The following is a 20,565-nucleotide window of genomic DNA, read 5'->3' on the forward strand; positions in this document are numbered from 1 at the left end:
CCTTTCCTCTCTCTCTCTACCTGCCTCTCTACTTGTGATCTCTGTCAAATAAATAAAATCTTTTAAAAAAAAATGCATGCACCTTTAAAAAATACTTTTTTTCCTTAAGTGTTGTGAAATACAGGTCAGATTTATTAGTCTGGAAGACAAGAAGACAGGATAGAGTGGTGTTTGAAGAAATCCTTGTAGGGGACCTTACCAGGGAGTGTTCTAGAACATTTATTGAGGTGGCACAGGCCATTGTCAGAGAAAGAGGCCTGAATCAGAGTTAGTCTTGATTTCTCTATGAGAAACTGTCAGGTCAGGCATAGCCCATGAGATAAAAATAAAACAGGAAGTAAGAGAAAAATGGGGGAAAAAATGAATAAATTATTCCCTCAAGATGACACTTTTTCATACTTACAAAATTAAATGTCACATGCATGTCCTGAGCCCAAAAACAAACACAATTTATTTATTTATTTATTTATTTATTTATTTTTAAAGATCTTATTTATTTATTTGATAGAGATCACAAGCAGGCAAAGAGGCAGGCAGAGAGAGAGGGGGAAGCAGGCTCCCTGCTGAGCAGAGAGCCCGATGTGGGGCTCCATCCCAGGACCCTGAGACCATGACCTGAGTCGAAAGCAGAGGCTTCACCCACTGAGCCACCCAGGCGCCCCAAACACAATTTAAAAAGTCGTTGCCGCCTCTATGACTTCTGCTGTGCTGCTGCTCTTCCTTTGACTAGTGGAGAAAAACCTGTCGGTGGATCTTTGTTTCAAGAGCCGTTGGCATTTTCCGTGGCGCAGGAGCCTCAAGCCTATGAAGAAAATGTCACAGGACAAAAAAGTCCCTGAAAAGTGACTGTTGTCTTACACCTTGCTCCTGACATCTTGACCTTTCTCTGTTGGCATGTGCCAGGCACGAGAACGTATGATGGGATGGGGTCGAGGCATCTTGGACACTTGAGCTAAGGAAGTCTGGTTTTTCTTTGTTTAGGGGACTGGTGGCAGATGCCCCACACCTGTTTGCTACTCAAATGTCCCCGTCTGTGTACAGATCCTGCAGGAAATGGGTACACCCAGGACTCGCTCTGTTAAGACCTCAGGTGGTTCGCAGCCCAGTGCTTGGGGCCCTCCACTGGCCCCTTCACTTCCACTCCTGTCTTGGTCTCCCGTAAACACACCAGGTGCTTGGTTGCCCCCTGCCCCAGGCTCTCCCCTTTCTCCCCCCCACCCCTCCCCGCCCCAAGTAGTGGCTGGTTGGCCTTTACCTCCTTCCTGCAGGTGGGGCTGCCCTGAACATCCACACTGAGTCCACTGACCATCGAGTGTCCTGCCCGCTTGACTCGGGTCTTACGGCCACACTGCATTCACAGCTGTTCACGTCCCTGTCTTGTTCTCTGCCTCTCCCCCAGCCAACCTGGTAGCCCTTCTGTGGGAGTGCCAAGTTTTGTCTCGATCACTGGGCATCCCTGAGCCTGGAACAGGACCAGATGCCCGAGGGCAGCTCTGTGGGCACGGACCGAACAGGTGTGTGTTTACACCTGCAGAGTGATGCTGCTGGAAGGCAGCGAGCAGGGTGCTGTGTGCACCAGACACCACCGGCCAAGAGGGAGCGTAGGCGTTCTTTTCTCCTTTTTGAAGTATTCTCCTCCAGAGTCACGTTTAACTCTCAACTCCTTTCCGGGCATCTGTTTGTCTCTGTTTCAGGAGCGGGGTCCTCTGAAACACGTGTTTACAAATGATGACTCTGCGGAATGTTTGAGATCATTACCTGGAGGATAAAGCAGGTTCTAAAAACTCCGGTTCTTAAACATGTTACCTCCCTGGGAGCAGGGCACAGGTTTTGAGCTACTTGGAGACTTGAAGCGGCTGGAGGTAAGCAGGGCTGCTTATGGTCTCCGTGTTGCTGTCTGTTCCAGATGCCATAAGTTCCACTAACCCACGGGTCATCGATGACGCCAGGGCACGGAAGCTGTCCAGCGACCTGAAGCGCTGTACCTACTACGAGACGTGCGCCACGTACGGGCTGAACGTGGAGCGGGTCTTTCAGGATGGTGAGTGCTCCCGGCATAGCCGGGTCCCCTTCCCATGGCGCGGGGTCCCGTCGGCGGGCACGCGGGCCTTGGTGTGAATCCGGGGGCCCCTCTGTGCCGAGGTGGTGCTCAGCGGCATGCAGCGGTCCACGGGGAATCCTATGTGGCACGCTCGTGATGGGACTTTCTGTGCACGGGGTGCGACACCGCCCATGCTTACTTCTGCACGTGATGGGTCACATGTATGCATTTGCCATTTCTTCTCCACCATAGCTGCTCATTCTTAACCCCAGCCCATCTCTAAAAACAGTCTGAAATATTTGCTGTTAGGCTTTGGGGAGAATAAACCAAAAGAGAGTCAAGTTTGAGCCAAAAATCCCCAAACAAACAAAAAACCCAGCACCATCCCCACATTAAGACTCATGGCTGAGAGCCAGCACCACAATTTAGGAATTGTTTCTTTGTTGCTGAATTCATTAGTGATCACCCGCCCCCAGAACAGCCGGGCAGCAGCCTGGAAGCCCTCCTGGAGAAGCATGGGGCTTTTACGGGGCAGAGACAGTCTTGTACAAGATCAAAGTGGCGGGCTGGGAAGTGGGAGGGGATGGATGAAGACATGGGGGAGGTGGTGGGAGGGAGGGAAGTGTTGGGAGGGAGGGCTGATCTCTGGTTTGGAGGGGTCCGGAAAGTCTGGGGGAAGGCAAGTCCCTAGGCCTGAAGGGACAGTACTCCCTGCAGAGGGTCCTGATGTCCACGGGGAGTTGTGGGGAGTCACTGCCAGGCCATCCCCCTGGCCCTCCATCTGGCTGACCTCTGTGGTGGCAGAGCAGACCACCCGAGCCGTGGGTCATCCCGGTCTTGCTGGCCTAGACCCCAACAAAGACATGTTTCTGCCAGGGCAAGCAGTAATTACATGCCTGCATCTCCGACTCCCCAAACCGGGCAATATATGCTCGTCTTCTGAATGTCCAGATGAGTTTTCAGATGGAATTGGAGAAATCCCATACTTGGACCATTTTTAGGACATTTCATAGATTGAGTCCTCTCCAAACCTTGCATTTTCTTCCCTTTTCCACAAGAGCTGGTCCCGTTCTCAGCTCGCAGCCTCTTTCCCTGGTCCTACCCCCTTCTCAGCCCGTGTGCCCTCTGGGTCCTCCCTGCCTCCCCAGCGCCTGTTCTGAAACAGCGGGGTCCTGCTGAGGAAAAGCACGAGGGCCTTCCTCTTTTTGGCACACATTTACAACCCCCTGGCCATCCCCCTCCCCATCCCCTCCCCTCGCTATCCGCCTCCCTGCTGGAGCCTGTGATGGCCCACGGGCACCCGTACTTATGTGAAGAGCTCTGCACGGAGGCACAGGGGGTTCCGAGGGTGGGGAGGGGGTACCCTGTGGGGCAGGCCCAAACCTTGTGGGGTTACCTCAGGTGATGGTCGCCATGCTGGGGCACACGGGCTGCTGCTGGCCAACCACCTGTGTCTGTGTCCACTGGGGCGCATGGGTGGGCTGCTCTGGTTGCCACAGAGGCCTGTGCACGTCGCCCCGCCAGGCCCGAAATAGCTCCTCTCTGGCCCTCTGCAGCAGCTTGCCCGCCCCTGCTGGCGGTTTTAGGAATTTTATCCCGTGAATGAGCTGATTCTCCATAGTGATTGCTTTACGTATGCGTTTATCGCAGACAGGAATTGTTCATCAATAAATGAGCTCATATGTAATAATTGTAAGAGTTGGTCCACACTAGGGGAGGCCCAGGTCCCGTGCTTCCCTGCCCTGCCCCCGCTGTCTGTGAGGGGGAGCACCAGCGAGGGGAGAAGAGGGAGGACCTTTCCAAACAGCATTACTGTATCCTCTCCCAGGGCTTTTCCTGCTGAGATTTGACAAAGCACCTGAGTTTTCACAGGCTCAGGAGATTTCCAATACATTTTGTTACTTCTTATTTTAGAATTAATGCATTGTTGTTAAATATTTGAACTGTACAGAGTCAGAAAAGGAAATAATATTCATGGTACTATGGTTTCTGTGACTATTATGATTTTGTCTTTAAAATATTTCTATTTATATGAAGATCAGTTTTAAAAATAAAATTAGGGCTTACTCTGTGTGTTTTGTAGGAGGATTATATCTTTTTGTGAAATCATGAGCTCTGTAATTGTTTTATCTGTGATAAAAGTTGTTGCTGACCAAGTGGGGACTATGCTCAGTATTTAGAAGCCATGAAAGTAACAGTCCATTTTAATCCTTAAGGAGAAAAGAAACCTCATAATGTTAAGAGTTTAAAGAAATCAAGGCTTAGAAAAATTACGGAGCTTAACCAGAGGCATCGGGTCTGGATGGGATGCCTGTCTTGGGACCAGGAGCCCAGAGCCTTAACCGTTCTGTCATTAAAGCCTCAGTGATGTGGGTCCTGCCTGGTCCCCTGGGGGAGCCTGGACAAGGGTGCACAGCGGGCTCCCCACCCACTCACAGACTCAGGCCATTCAGATTTCTTGGTGGACTTTTCTGGCTTCCTTTACGCCTTAGGACTTGCTTTTATTTATGTGCTTTTTGTATCTTCACATCATAGAAAGAGAAAGAACGAGCATATGGTTTCTACGTAACATTTAACTTACTCCTGAAAGGAGGACACAGGCCTGGCTCTTAGCCCAGCCAGATGCCCCTTCCTTGCCCCTGCCCCCGCCCACCAGACTTACTGGTCGACTGGCTCCCTGAGTTTATTTTTTAAGATGTCAGGGACTATAGTCTTTGCTTCTTTAACTCAGAGTTCTTAGTATCCTGAAACTGAAGACAAATTGTGAAATTAATGGCGAAAGAGAATGCCTATTATTCTCTCCAGGGTGTAGTTCTCACATGGCTCTTAGGAAGGAGTCCAGGACACAGGGTCTCCGTCAGCCCCGGGGGTGTCCAGAGGCCGTTCAGCAGGTGGATGCCCTCACCCAAGCAGCGGCCTTGTTCACACTGAGTCTCTGGTTCGGGGTCGAGATGAGGAGATGGTACAGGGGGAGGGCCCCTGCCTCGGCGAAGTGGAGGGCTAGTGCCCAGAGATGGAAGCTTGCCCCTTCCCCAAGGTTGGAAGGCAGGTTGTGAAGGACCAGGCTGCCTTGCTCCCAGTGATGCTGGATCATCGTTGATCCTGCTCCTAGCTAAGTGTGTGTGGCTTGTGGAGCAGAATGCCTGGCCTCCACAAGGGGGTTCCTGTAAATAAGATTCACCTGCTGAGAAATCACATACTCCCCAGTTCTCCTGCATCTGAGCTACCGGGCCTCACATGGGCGTGGTTACCCGTCTGTCTGTCTGTCTGTCTCTCTGTCTGGATTCGAGGAAGAGCCCTGCAGGGAGCTCCGGGCCTCACAGGCTGGACCAAGGGATTGAGGCAGCCAGGGCTGCGTATGGCCCCCCACCTGCCGTGTCTCTCCGTCTGTCCAGTTCTGTGCAGCTCTGGTCACCGTCGGCCATGTCTACAAGATTAGCTTCAGGCTTTTGTAGTTTTAACATTATAACGGTGATATCCGTGTTTGGCATGAAATTTTTCAAAAGTCACTGGTTATTTGTTCTCTTGGCCTGGATTCCTGAAGGCAGGATTACAGAAAAATGATGTTCACTCTCTGCAGATATTGTTTGTCTGGTGCTAAGATTTTTATTCAAGAGAAGGTCCTCTCGTTCTCTGAAGGAACCAGCCAAGTGGGAGAATCTCTTGCCGTGAGCATATGTTTCCTGCCACTTCAGTTGAGTATCTGGGTAGGGAAAGGCGGGTCATGTTGGTGATGGGCTGTTTCAGCCGAGATAGGGATAACCTAAAATGAATATAACTTAGTGACAGGAATAAATCCTTCCCCTAGACCAAGCCATGCTGAAGGGCAGTGAAGAGCCATGTGTGGAAGTGGTCGGAGAGCCCCTTGGACCATTTGTGTGTGCCATTTTGAGAGAAGAAAGGGGACACTGACTCCCCATATTCCTGAGGGAACATTTGGAGTTTTAGTTCCTTGAGGTTGGGTTCTGGAAGTGATGAATTCTCCTCTCTTTCCAAACACACTTAGATTTCTCAGCCTACACAGAGTGTCCCTGTTTATGGCCTATTTTGTTTTGATGGCAGTGATTGTACAATGGGTATATACGAGGAGCATAGTGATTTGGGTCATAGTGCAGTTCTCTTTTTCAAACTCAGCATGATGTAGAAGCAGTTTTTGGTGTATTATGACGTTTTGTGAAGTAGAACCAATAGACCCCCTAAGTGTTTGGGGAGGTATATTTTATAATTTTTAAATATTACATTATCTCACTGGTGTGTGATGTTTTAAAGATATCTGATATATAAAGAAAAGCGGTTTCCCTTTCATGTGGAATGAGTAAAACCTGATGGTGGTACAAAATATTTAATTTTCCCTTGTCCAAGCTCCTTTATGACTTTTTTCTCTAGCCCTCCCTCCCTCTCCTAAAATGAGCGGATAAATACTTGTATTGTAAAACAGCAGTGTTCTATATACAGGTCATTCCTGTTATGCATCCTGACGCCAGCTGTTTTTTTACAGAATGTAATACTCTTACACGTAAACTCTAAAACTGTCATCACTTGTTAAATCCGAACTGAAAACACCCTATTAGACATTAGAGCATGCTGCCTTGTAAAGCTTTAACTTCTTGTCTTAAGCTTGTTTTCATAGGATGGTAGGAAAACTGTATACAGCATTTCACTCTGACAGTAATTGTTCGGACCCAGTCAAGATCCGTATAAGCAAGATGTAAATCAATTACATGTCACTGTCTGTCTCCCTGACCCTCCCCGAGATGGCTGGGTCTGTTCTGTGTTGTTGAGAGTACTTGGGTCATTGAGTGATCTCCCGTGGAAGACCGCTCACCCTAGGGTAGATGTTCTACGTTACTTCCATTAAAAAGAGACCATTCGGTTTGAGGTGCATGAGGGTGGGGAGGCTGGCCAGTCGCCTCAGCAGGGTTCTGTGCACTGGTGGCTGCTGTCTGGGCTTCCTGGTGCAGTGTCCTGCAGTGCTGGTGTGGGCCCGTTTGAGGAGGATCCACAGCAGCCTCTTAGCATGGCCATACCAGCTCTTTACATGCGTGCTGTGGTTTACATTCTGGAAAGCACCTGCATAGAAACCATGCCTAGTGTCCCCCAACCTGCGATGGCTCACCCACACGTGGATGCCCTGTGCTGTCAGGGCTGAGCCTGGAGAGGCTGCGTGAGTGCCCCAGGGCTCTGTGGTACGTGGGGGAGCCTCAGTTTGCTTTCTGTCCTTCTCTTGCAAGGACTGATACCCTAATGTACAAAACATCCCATTTCACATTAAATTCTGCAGCTGCTTGGTCCTAATTACGGCCACGTCCCGCAGAAGAGTAGCTGTATTAATGAGCCCGGTTTGTACAACCTAATTGCTTGTGTTAGAGCATCATTAAGTGGGAGCAGTCTCCAGGGGTTTTGGTCCTGAGTGCTGCATCACCCTGTTCCTTTCCGTTTTGCTGACACCGCGGTCTTTGTTTGTGCTCTTAAAGGATACGACAATTAGGCCTCTTCTGTGCTTTCTCAGAACCAGCTTAATTTTCATTGTTGGGGTGGCCTATTTTATTATTTGTTTTGTTGCTGCTGTTTTTCTCTTTTTTGTGTTAGGGAGGAGACTGGAGCCTGTCGTTTGTTTTTATGTTTGTGTAATTCTTTTTTCAAAGGAGTTCTTTCAAAAATAAGATTTTCCGTGTTGAAAAGCAGTCCATATATATGTGTACATTGGGCACCTCATATATATAGATAGATAGATAGATAGATATAGATATAGCCAACGGAGTCATTTAGTATCTGTCAATTTATATTTTTTTATCATTTGTATATTTTTTTATGTATGTACATATGTATATGTATATTTTTTATCATTTGTAATAATGACTAATATTTATGTCACAGTTTAAGGGTTTCTAATGGACGATGGTAGATCTTAATAGGGCCTCTTTACAGCCAGCATCCAGCCTGCATGTCCTTTCTGTGCACGGTTTTCTCCACATGCCTGTGCCCGTCACCATCCCCATGCACCACCCCCCCATCGCCCTTGGCGTGGTGTGTGCTCATTCCTCCCTCCTCGTTGCACCGAAAGGTTGTACATTCAAGATTTCATGGGCAGATGGGGAGTTTATGTTATGACAGGGCAAACAGACTTTATTATGCTTAAATTACACTTTATTTGGTTAATATTTAAAAACTTCTAAGAACAAGGATGACACAAGCAAGTTGCCTCCATGTGGCAGAAGTAGGAGAAAGGCTCCTTTGACCGCTGTTGGTGAGTCGTGTAAGACGGGCTTGGCCCCGGTTTGTCAGCCACTCCGCGGTTGTCATTAAACACCAGTGTCAGTGGCTGTCACCACCGGGCGGCTTCTAACCTGGTCCCTTCCTGCAGAAATTAGAATCTGCACGTTGCCTCCAAAAGAACCGTCTGTCCCATTGTTTGTCGCCTCTCATTAAATTGAAAAGATACCTATCCGGTGTTGACGGTGTTGACTCTGTTAAGTAGACTTTGGGTTGAGCCCGTGGGTGGGGAGGGAGGGAGGGAGTGCGTGCAGGAGCAAGAAGGCCAGGGTCTGGGCGGGTCTTTCTATGCCTCGTAGCCGGTTTTTGTGTAGCTGGGAGAGTGCGGGCATGGTTCACCTTGGTTGTTTTTATAAAACATAATGTTGTCGGTGCCCTTTGTGTGTGCATCTTTAAACTCAGTGAACTTCTTAAACCGGAGAAACTTTCTCTATGAGCAGGGTTAGATCACAAAATGAAATAGTGAATTAATACCAAAGCTAAAATATCAGCATTAGCTGTAGTAAGCCATATTTCCAGAGGCTCAAAACCAAAAGAAAAACAAAAAACCCTCTTGAGTTGATATTTTTTAGGGAAAAAAAAAAAGGTTGGAGTTGAAAGCATCTTACAGATGAGCTGGCCCTCTGGTGGCCTCCCTGCTGCCCAGTGTTCTGAAGCACAGTTGACAAATGGGGGACGTGTTGAGGTGGGACTGACGGCCAGGCTGTACATGAACATTGTCAGGATTCATGTGAGAATTTGTTGAAAGTGATGACCCTGACATAATCCAAGTGTCTTAAGATATTATTATGAATTGGACACAAGCATGAAATCAGTTTGTTTCTTGTTGGAGTCTCTCTGTGTAGAAATTTCCCCTTTTGAGAGTTTCTCTCTCATCCATTGAACTGTTCAGTGGCCCCCAAAGCTGGCCGTTTATGAGGGTCTAACTCCTTTGGATGTGAGCCGATCTGCTTACCATCACCGACGCAGGTGAAAGCATTCGGCTAGGGGTATCTCGGTGGTGGGTGTGATTCAGACTTCGAGACTGCAGCTCCTGGCCCTGACAACTCAGATTCAGGTGTGAAACTGGGTAATTCTTAAACTAGTTTCTGGTGGGGCAGAGAGGACCCTGACATTTTTTACTCTTTCCAGAATAACATCCAAAGAAGTCATCTTAAAATCCTGATACCAAGGTTGTTTGTTATCACAAACAACAGGGGACAATGAATAGTCTTCCATTTCACAGTTTTGTAGACCGTTCTGTTAGGAGAGACTGTGACCGTCTCTGGAAGTTTCTTACCCCGCGTCGGAAAGGTTTCCTGCCGCGCTTCCCTTACTCCGACCGTGGGCAGGCACCACGGCTGGCCTGTTCCTGTAGATGCTGCTCTAACGCCCACCCCACCGACATGAGATCAGTAAACATACTATGCTCTGTTCTGATTTTCATGTGAAGACTCCTGTCTTCTGCTCATAGAATTAATGTTATCAGTGACACAGAAGACGGTGTGCTCATACTTTCCTGCGCTATAGCATTGTAGCCAGGCCTGCCCCAGGATTCTCTTAATGACTTGAGCCAGCTTGAATTAGCTTGATGTATCATTAATGCATACAAATGGCTCTTATTTTTGTTCATAATCTGTTCATAATGCCACGCCATTCTGCTCTTCTTAATGTTTTTAAAATGATTAAATGGTGATGTACTTTTTGACCTACTTAACCCTCCCCAGCCTCTGATCAACACAATATGAAAATATTCCTTAAATAGGATAATCAGAAATTGTTACACTTCATGGCTGTTGTTTTCAACCCAGTTTGAAGTCTTCTGTTTATAACATTTTCCCCCTAGAGAATACAGTCATAGCCAGATTCTTATGGCCTCCCCCTCACCGAGAACTGTCTGCCATTGACGGAGGTTAGCAGCACCATTAAGTTCAGTTCGTGAGAGACAAGGAAGAGTAACCCTCCAAGGAGGGAAGTCGTGAAAGTCCTTAACACTAGAAAGCATAGCTTTCCCCTATGGACACTGATGTTTTTGAACACTTCTTAGCAGTGCAGGGCTGGCCAGGAGCGTGTGGGCATCCCTGGAGACAGGCTCTGAGATCTGGCTTCGGCTTGTAGGGTTATAGGGTTAATGCAGAGTCACTGGAAGTTCTCTGAAGAGAAGATGAGCCCCCGAATGGCTGGATGGATCCTCCCTGATTTAGGGAGAAGGTAGCTGTGAGGGGTGTGGATCGCACACTTGTTTGTCTAAAGAAAAGAGCCTGTAAAAACTGCTGATGACAAAATGGGATTGTGTGAGATAGGCTAAAGAAGTTTACTTTAAAGAAGTTTAAAGAAGTAAAGAAGTTTACTAATTTGAGAGAGAGAGCACGCCTGGGGGTGGGAAGGGCGGAGAGAGAGGGAAAGAGAATCCCAAGCAGAGTCCCTGCTGAGTACAGAGCCTGATGCAGGGCTTGATCCCAGGACCCTGAGATCACAACCTGAGCTGAAACCAGGAGTTGGCACCTAACCAATGGAGCCAGCCAGGCACCCCTAAAGAGATGACTTTTAAAGGATGGATATGAAATAGGGAGGTAGAAACCACCCATCACACCACCCCCTACTGGCTGTTACTGTTAAGGTGTGGGCTGTGTGGCTGTGTCCATTATCCGCCCTTGTGACATGGCACAACCGCTTTTTCACATCAGTACTTTCTCTACTATGTATTTCCTCATTTTTGCATTTCGTTCCCTTGAGTGACCAGAAATACTTTTTTGGCCCAATCCTCTATTAGACATTGAGGGGATCCCCCCAGTTATGTGTTTGTTTTAGGATCAGTGCCCAAGTGGATGGCTCTTTACCTAAATATTTGTCTCCATCCTTTATTCTTTCTTCAGGATACAGCCCTGGAGGGGAAATTGCAGGTTCCATGGCCCGCGTGGCCTCACGGATTTTGGTCCTCGACCTGTAGGCATTCTTTGGGGTCATTCCTGCCCTCAGTTCTCCAGCGGGTGTCCTTTTTCTGTACCCTAGTCACACTGGATATTTTCAGTTTAAAAACTTTCATCATGTATAAAGAGAAAATAATCATAATTCTTAAATTTGTCTCAAGTATTATTTTCTACCTGTTAATATAAAAATAAGCTCATCGTCCGTAGTCAGGCATTTTGTTAAGAGATGGCAGTCAGTGCTTTCAGTGGGCCAGGGTCTGGCGTGTTGGGTGGCACATGGGAGCAGGTGGGCCTTGCTGCTCTTGCAGATGTGGCCTTGGTGCTTCTGGTAGGTTCTGCACAGCTGGAACACCCCAGCTCGCCATAGGGCAAAGGCCCAGAGACCTCCCCAGTTCCGTGTGTAGCCGTGACCTTGAAGTGGGGTTTCCTTGCACTTCATCCATCCCTTCTGACCCATGGTGCCACCAGCATGCTGCCTTGTGTCGCCTCCGAGGCAGACTCCTGCAGTGGGTGGGAAGCAGTGGCTTCTGGCGTTTGGACCTTCCCAGAGCTCCAGGTCATGTTGGTGCTCTAGAGGGCTCAAGGGACTCTGGAAACAGAAGCAGTTCCAGAGAGGGGCTGTGCCCTGCTTCCCGCCCCACCCCCTGCCCTGGTCATGGGGCCTCTGCTGCGGCTGGGGACTGTCCCTCCGCAGTGGGGTCCCGACGCTCAACGCACGTCACCCCTTTGGTGGATGTAAAAATCCTATTGCATTTATTTCCTGTTTGGACTGTCAAAATCTGGGAAGCACACAAAGTCTCTGAAAATCAAAGACCTAAAGCACAGGCGTGCATTCTCCCCCCTCCACTCCCACCCGCATGTCCTGAGTGGGCTCTCAGGCACAGGGGTCTCTGCCCAGGAAGGTGGGGCCCCAGCGTCAGTAACGGCGTGGTGGCCACGTTTTTCCAGGCTGCGTTCAGCCACAGCCCCGGGTAGTGGGGGCAGTCCTGTCTAAAAGAAAAGAGAACTGGAAAAGAGTTCGGTGGGGGACGTCTGGCTGGCTGCTGCACGATCAGGCCTGGTGCCGCGAGCGCGCTGGGTGGACTGCACCTCCGTGTCCCTTCCCCCCGCTGGGAGGTGGCGCTCCCTTGTGCGCGATGCGCCTGCAGGGGGCGCTGTGGTTCATCTCCCTCCGCCGAGCTGCCTGAACAGCCGCAGTTCAATAAGCATTTCTGTAGGTGATTTTTGGAATTTCAGGAAGCTTCCTCCCATTTTACTTTGTGCGTAAACCATAAGAACAGCGGTGTTGCAGTCACTTGGATGCTAGGAAGTTAACTCCGTTCCTGCACAAAGATCTCTATTAAATGACACACCGGGGTGTCTCTTGCATTTAAATTCCTTTCTCGCCTGAACTACAGACTTGTGGATTGTCCAGTCTGGAAGGGTGTGAGACCCCGGCTAGCTCGTGGTTTGTTTTCCAGCCCAGGCCAGCCCGCCAGAGAGCACGCTTAGTCGCAAAGCAGGAGCTGCACGGTCGTACCTTTGTCTGGAAATGTTGAAAGCCATGGACTGCATTTTAAAATCCAGTAGTGAGTGAAAATTCTCCTTTAAGTTAGAATTCTCTTAATAAAATTAAGCCAGGCCGCCACTGAGGGGTTTGGGGTTAAATGTGACGCTGTATTCAACATGTGAATTATTTCTGATTAGCTGTGGGCTAAACGCTCATCTGCGCACCTGGTCTTCTTCCAGGAGTAGAATATGTGGGTGTTGGAATGTTGGCTCTCTCAGATTCAGCGGAAATACCGCATAAAGGAAACGTTTGCTTTCAACCACTTGGTTTTGTAATTTAGTGAGAAGCCACTAGGGGGCATCAAAAGAGCGTGTGAGGGTGATTCTGGCCAGCGTATTTTTCCCTTTTGCTGTCACTGTGGAGAATACAGACATAATAAAACTAACATAGTGGTTTAAGAGATCATTTAGACCTGTAATAAGATACACTCCATAAAGCATCGAAGTTACTGGATCAGCAGTACAAGAACACAGAAGTAAAGTTTCATTCATGGGCATGGGGAGGAGGACAAAATAAAGATGAAATGATACATTCTGTGGTTACAGGGACTCACATCCCTTCTTGCTTTTTGCCTTGTGTGTAACTTTAGATAAGACTCAAAGAAAAAGTGACAAAAGATATGCTTTTTTAAGCTAGCATATGGTAATAAACAGACTTATTATTTAGTACATCATACTCTTTTCATAGAATTCACCAAGTTTTGCTGGCCTGATGACAGCCAGGGTGTCTCCGACGCCGGGGCTGAGCAGGTGGCCATTCAGCGCTGGGGTGGAGCCTCTGCCATCAGCCTCTCTGCCTGGCCTTCGCCTCTCCCTGCAGGGACACTGAGGGTTCTTCCTGTAGTCTGGTGTTGATGTGGAGGTCAGTGGTGAAATCAGGCTGATGCCCCTGGGCAGAGGGAAGGGAATTGATCAGTTTGAGGAAATGTAGAATTCTTATAGAGGCGAGCCGTGGCCCTGGGAGTGCTGCCCTGCAGAGGGTGCGGAGGCGAAGGTGTGGAGGACCCTTCAGAAGGCTCGTACCTGCGGCATCTCCGGGCTCCCAGCACTGAGCGAGGGGCACGTAGAGAGAAGAGTCCCATTGTTGGAGCTTGGGGTTTTTTTCTCCTCCTCTGTTTTCCTAAGGTTGAGGGCTTTTCTACTGTTTTCCATTGATTTATTTTTTGCTTTTACCCTTTATTTTCTCCCACTACATAAATTCCAGTAGAAATTAAAACATTTCAGATCATGACTTTTTTTTAAGATTTTAAGTAATTTCTACACCTAACACGGGGCTGAAACTTACACGACCGAGATCGAGAGTCACTTGCACCACTGACTGAGCCTCAGATCATGACATTTTCAGTTTCTTGATGTGGCCAGGGGGCCTTACTCCACTTCCGGTGTCTCAGGTGAGGAACACGTCAAGTCACAGTCTTTCTGTACAGATGGTTTCTTTTTTCGGATTACGTACAGCTGGAGCATTCAGAATCAGCAAGGAAGTAACATCTAGTTCAGGAGCGTTCCAGTTTCCAGCCCTGGGAATGGTGTCAGCACGGGCAGAACCCCTTGAGCACCGAGAGGACTGAGGCGCGCAGGGCGATTCCATCAGGTGAAGAGCAGCGTCCGCCGCTGGGGGGTGGCTCTCACAGACTGTGAGAAAGGTGTTTGCTCAGCCCCTGAAGATGCGAATGCTGGGGGCACACGTAGGTGGAGCAGTGGCCCGGGTTCTGGGTGCTTCGGCTGCGCTTAGTGGAGTCTGCATTCAGCCCTTCCACGGCGGTGGGTGCTCAGGACCCTCGGGAAGGGAGCCCAGTGCCGAAGTGAGGCGGCTGACTACCGCTGTGGGGGAGCCCTTACTCACCAGGGCTGCAGGATGGATTTTTCTTATTTTAAGAACAGGGAAAGCCTGCTCCTGCAGTCCAGTTTGAAAACCATTGCTCTCCTAAATATGTCCCTGATCACAGACCTCAGCACATAGCCCCACGAATCTAGTCAGTCAGAAGGGTGAGGGAAAATTCCCAGGAAATCAGAACTTGCTGGTGATGGGTCTGTTGCTGGGCATTCCCCTTCCCCAGGCCCCTTGGGCTGCTCCTGCTGGTCCCTTAGGGTTGGTGTTAGGGGGAGAGTGGGGGTGCTCCATGCCTTTGTTTTGTGCTTCTCCTAGACAGGCTGTGTTCCCAAATGGTGATTAAAGAAACGGAAGCAGGGGCGCCTGGGTGGCTCAGTGGGTTAAGCCGCTGCCTTCGGCTCAGGTCATGATCTCAGAGTCCTGGGATGGAGCCCCGCATCGGGCTCTCTGCTCGGCAGGGAGCCTGCTTCCTCCTCTCTCTCTGCCTGCCTCTCTGCCTGCTTGTGATCTCTCTGTCAAATAAATAAATAAAATCTTTAAAAAAAAAAAAAAAAAAAAAAAGAAACGCAAAGCAAAAGAAACGCAAGCAGGTAGTTCTCCCAGCTCACGAGCCTGTGCAGCATGGAAATAATTAGGAAGCCCTTGAAATGAACGGATATGTAAAGGAAATCTTTCAGCGTAATACACAGTGAACGTGACTGCTGTAAAATCCGATGGCTCTGGAGTGAGGGACAGTTGAAAAAGACCGATCAGATGAATACGGGCAGCTCCATGTGCCACTGCTCCCCGGGTCAGCTGACGGTGCCGAAGCCCAAGCAGAAGGTCTGTTCCCAGGCTTCCCGAGCTGGTCAGGGACGGAGGTGGGGAGGGAGCTTGTTTGCCGTGGCAGGGAACCAGCCCGGAGAGGCAGGAGGGCACTCGGCATTTTAGGGCCTTCGGCCGCTAAAATAACATCACATCCGGCATGGATTTTGCTTTTCAGAATTATGTTTCGTGTCTGTTTCTGTTAAAATACACGTTGATGTATATTTTATACGTTATCTATTTACGTGTACTTAAAGGTGTTTAGTTTTTCTCATTAGAATAACACCTGTTTATAAAAATAACAGAAAACTAGGGTGCCTGGGTGCACAATGGGTTAAGTGTCCGACTCTTGATTTCGGCTTGGGTCATGTGTGATCTCAGGGTCCTGAGATGGAGCCCCGCATTGGGCTCTGCGCGTTCAGTGGGGAGTCTGCCCGGGTTCCTCTCTCCCTCTGCCCCTCCCTCCACTCGCACACACATGAGCGCGCTTTCTTTTTTTCTTTAAAATAAATAAAATCTTTTAAAAAATACAGAAAACTATAAAGGAGCCAATTAAAATAAACTGTGATCCTGCTGCCTGGGAATAAACGTTTTATTGAATGTTGAATCGACTTTCAATACTTTTCAAATGGAATTGGGACTTTATTCTATGTCCTTTTAAATGGCCTGTTTTAAAAAGACCTAAGAATAGTTACTGTGTTATTTCATTTCGTCTAAAGCCTGCGTTTTTATGACCTCACTGCATTCCTTTTGGAAACTTGCATGTGCTAGCCTGGATTTACCAGTCCCAGAACTGGAAGGCTGGTCCCGAGACTCCCCTTCCCCAGATCTGTTCTGTAAGTAACACTTGAGTGCCTATGGGGTGGCAGAAATGCCCACTTCCTGCTGAGAGCATCTTAGATTCGTACCTTTTGGATCGGGTGTAGTCCGCTGGGACCTTCCCAACCAGAGCCCCTGGTGCACGGGGACACACTCCTGGGTAGGCCTCTGCTTCTCCCCGCCGTGTGCATGGGCCACCTCTCCTATCCCTCGTCACCAGTGACCTGGGGGCTACAGGCCAGCTCTGGGTAGACTTGACCACCAGAAGTCACTGGCCTGAAGACCTCGGGGGTCCATCTCTTTGGTGTAGATTCCTCATGGGAAAGAAAGAATTGATACCATTAAAAATGTATATTAGACAAAATTTACAACGGACCAGATAGGCCCTTTTTGCCCCACGCCCTTTTCTGGCAGATGAACAGAACTAGGCCAGATTCTGTAAAGATCCATCTCTAAATCATTTGTCCAAATATAAAGTCCTTTAAAATACAAGATTTAAAAATAAAATTGAGGCTTAAATTGAAGGGCAAATCTTAAAACGCTCAGAATCATTTCAGATTTATATTAAAACTACTTAGAAAAGCTGGTAGATTTGGTTTAAAAAAACAGCTTTGGTAGGTCGTCAGTCAGGGTGAGGATATTCGTGTTGGAGCCGTGGCCTGAAGTGGTGTGGGGGCTGGATAAGCCTGCGTCCCCCGCCCCCTCGCTACTAGCACAGCCTCATCCCTGGAGCCTGCAAACGGTCCTGAAGCAAGAACCAGGGACTTGCAGACGTGGTTAAGGGTCTTCCAGGGAGGGAGTGGCCCTGGATTACCGGGCTGGGCCTTGCAGGAGGGAGGCAGAGATGTGGCCGCCTACAGAGAGAGCACCCTGTGAAGGTGGGGACATGAGGATTGGGGTGCCCTGGCCCCCAGAAACTGGGTGAGGCGGCAGTAGGTTCTCGCCTCAAGCGTCTGGAGGGAGCACAGCCTTGCCAGCACCTCGATTCCAGCTGGCGATCCAGGTCTGGACTTGGTCCCCAGCCCTGGGCCAGAATGTCTCCTCCAGCCTGTGGGACCTGGCTCCAGCAGCCCCCTGAAGCTACCACACATGGAAGGAGGCAAGGTGACCCGGGAAGGAACAGGTGAAAGCTCAGGGGGAGAAATGAATCTCAGCTCTGCCCAAGGTGTGGGCTTGAGGGGCCACATGGCTGCCCTGGGCTCCAGGAGCTGCCCCCACCCCGGCTGTACCTGTGCACACCTGTAGCAGGTGCATCACCAGGAGCCCACGGGCCAGCCCTGTGCCGCAGCCTGGGTGACCACAGTCCCAGGACCACATGAGCGGCTTTCCAAGGCAGCTGCCCTCGACCCAGGGGAGCAGATGGCTGCGTGCTCACTGACAACAGGGAGGTGGGGTGAGAGCCCGCATCTGGTCCCTGCCGCAGGGAGCTCAGGCCAGGGACGTGGGCAGCCCATCCGCTGGCTGTTTACTGCAGCCCTAGTACCCTCATCTGGGTCTGTCACCCCTCGTGTGGCCAGGGGTCTCCGTGGTTTCTGCTCCCCACTCCTCACGCCACTCCACCCTCCCATCTCGCCATGCTCTTCAGTGACCTTTCTTCCTGAATCCAGAGGCCAAGTTCAGTTCCCATGCTGCCTTCACCTGGTGGCCTGGACTCACATGCACCCTTTCATCCTGTGACTCTGGACCCACCCGTTTTCATTTCATGACTCAGGGCGCCTGCTCTTCCCTGAGTTTCTTCTCTGTGCAGTCTCTCCGTGATGCCCTTCACTGAGACCTGGTCCCAGGCCACCACGCCCCTTGGCAGCGGCTCCAGACGGCATCCAGACTCATGTCGGTGACACGGGAGATGTAATTAAGGGGCAAGAAACGGGGGTTTCTGCCATGCAGCAGCAAGAAGTGGGGGTCAGGCAGAGCCCCGCGGCAGGTGTTTGCTGAGTACGGTGTGTCCATCAGCCTGCTCGCCGCATGATACCAGATTCCTGTCCGGGGCCCGGGTCTACCTGGCACCGACCAGCTAGAGCCAGGACCAGCCGTACGCTGCCCAGCAGCCTCCCCAGCGCCTAGCCCGAGACTGCCCCAGCTAGCCTTTTCAGATCAGAAAAAACATGTTTAAATTAGTGCAGCTGGTGTGGCAGGCTCTGTGGACCATTAGGAAAAAACATCCGCATATGAGTCTTAGAGTCAGAACACGTTCCCATTTGAGCTTTACTCTGTTTTGTATTTTATCATTCGGCCTTCCCGGTTTCAAAACCAGGGCCGTGGGAGATGAAGCCCGTATCCAAGGTGTCAAAGACAAACCATGAAGCCCAGGTGGGATTATTTAGCTCTTGTGTCGAGAAGGTAGTTGAAGTCAGTGACCATCCCAAGGCCCACATGTTTCTTGTAACTTTGCCAGCGACAAGACAAGCGGAGCTATTGCTAAGCAGGTGACTCACTGAGAAACTTCATTTCCTCTTAACCAACTTCCTATTTTAATTCTGGAGAGACAGCTGTTACGAGTAGGAGTAGCCGCCTGCCCCGAGGCACGTGAAGTCAGCGGACATGGGAACGAAATCTCATTTATTGCTGAGTCAGTCCCGGAGAGGCTATCGCCCCGGGTGCCCATGGACAAAGGTAAGGGCAGCGGCAGAGCCGGGCTCCATCTGGACGGGTCAGCAGCTCGCTTCCTCAGTGTTCCCAGCTGTGAAATCGGGATGCCTTCCCCCTTTCACTTCTAGGGATTCCCATAATAACCGAAATACAGCTGTCCCTTGCTTCAAGGACTTGGAAAGAAAATGCCAGCCTGTCATAAAGTAGCGGAAGGCCTGGAAAGGTGGCATGATTCTGAGCAGAAGCCTGTCCATCAGGAGATCCATTCCGCTTGGCATAGACTGAAGGAGGAGCCGGGAGGAGACGGGCAGAAGCCGCCCTCGGTCAGCTCCGCACCAAGGGCGGAGGTAGGACAGAAAGCACTGTTTGTAACCAGCTTTCCCCCTCGTGTTCCGGAAGCAGGTTAACTCGGTATCGACTCCAGCCTGACTGCCACATTCGGAACGGCTCCCCAGGACCTGTGAAGTGGATGGCGACTCCTGTTCTCCCCAGTGCCATTCCCTGAGATGGCCGGGTACTAAATGAGTACTGACCCTGGTTTCTTTTTTTGTACCTGCACCCCCCCTACCCCCGAAATGTCCTGGAAATATTACCAAAATGCTGCAGAGAGGTGTTTTTTTTTCCCCTGCTTGAAGATAAATATTTATCTCACCTGCTGGTCAGTTCCACCAAGCTCTGTTTCTGGGGGCTCTTTGCAAAGATAAGCAGCATTGACAGACTAGTTAACCGGTTAGTCCTCGAGCAAAACCTGATGTCCGTAGTCTGGCTCACGCTGATAGACAACCTTGCCATGAAGTATCCAGGTCCGTGAACTTCCTGCGTTAAGTCTCAAGAAGAAAATTCAAAGAATAGCTAGCTTTTCTGGAGATACTACGCACGTGTGTCCCTCCCACCCCCCGCAGAATATGGCATGTGTCTAATGAGGAACCCACGCCTGAAAAACCCGTAGAACAGAAATGCAGCCATCCTGAGAGTCTGTGGTATTACCCCATCCCTCCCTCCCCCCGCCCACCGCCACCACCACCTGGGAGAGGGCCGGGGTGCTTGTGGAGATGGGGACGGGCCGGTCCAGGGTGAGTGGTGCTGCAGACAGGGGCAGCGTGTGCGGGGTGGGCACCCTTCCCCCCCCAGCCCCGTGTTGTTCCAACGCCCGCACCCGGTCCACGCACAACACATAAGCCAGTGGGAACATAGGAACCCAACCCAGAGCCGTGAGGTGTGCAGCCTGAGAGCCGCTGATGGTGGAGCCACCGAGGACTGAGAAACGAAGCATTGAAAGTGGAAATAACGCCACTGCTCTGAGGTAGAGCCACTTTAAATGCAGTAATTAAAGTAGCTGCTAGGCTGCTCCCAGTTCCCTTCGCTGCAGTGGCCGCCTTTATCTTTGCGGCAGTGCTTTCATTCCAGTCGTGCGCTTCTGCGGTGTTTTCAGTGAAGTTTCACCGTAGAAAACAGGTGTAGCTTGAAAGTAATTATAACCATTTTTCATCCTGTGGAAAAGCAAGACTCGTGAGATGTGGGTGCCGCGGGAGAGAAACCCGGGAGGTGACGGAGCCGTGGGACAGTCCTTCGCGCCCCTTCCTCATGTCTCCCGGCTGGTTCTTGGGCCCTGGGAGCAAAGCCACCAGCACCTGGAGGAGGCCACGGTTCACGTGTGGGAAGACGCAGAGCTTCCGAGAGCCCGACTGGTTTTCTCATGGAAAGGATTCCTTTCATTAAAGGAATTAAATTTAATTCTGGGAAAGGCGGAG

At 50.1% G+C, this 20,565-nt stretch overlaps 1 protein-coding gene across 11 annotated transcripts in view; it reads left to right on the forward strand.

The window, feature by feature from the left end:
• Nucleotides 1–20,565, forward strand: part of AGAP1 (ArfGAP with GTPase domain, ankyrin repeat and PH domain 1) — a 520,173-nt gene that overhangs the window by 207,712 nt on the left and 291,896 nt on the right. For all 11 annotated transcript variants that reach the window (XM_047721458.1, XM_047721459.1, XM_047721460.1 and 8 more), the window contains one exon: nt 1,907–2,041. In XM_047721458.1, coding sequence (XP_047577414.1) covers nt 1,907–2,041 — 135 coding nt within the window. The remainder of the gene's footprint in view (nt 1–1,906; nt 2,042–20,565) is intronic.

This window comes from Lutra lutra, chromosome 3, assembly GCF_902655055.1.
Source record: "Lutra lutra chromosome 3, mLutLut1.2, whole genome shotgun sequence".
Lineage (NCBI taxonomy): Eukaryota > Metazoa > Chordata > Mammalia > Carnivora > Mustelidae > Lutra > Lutra lutra.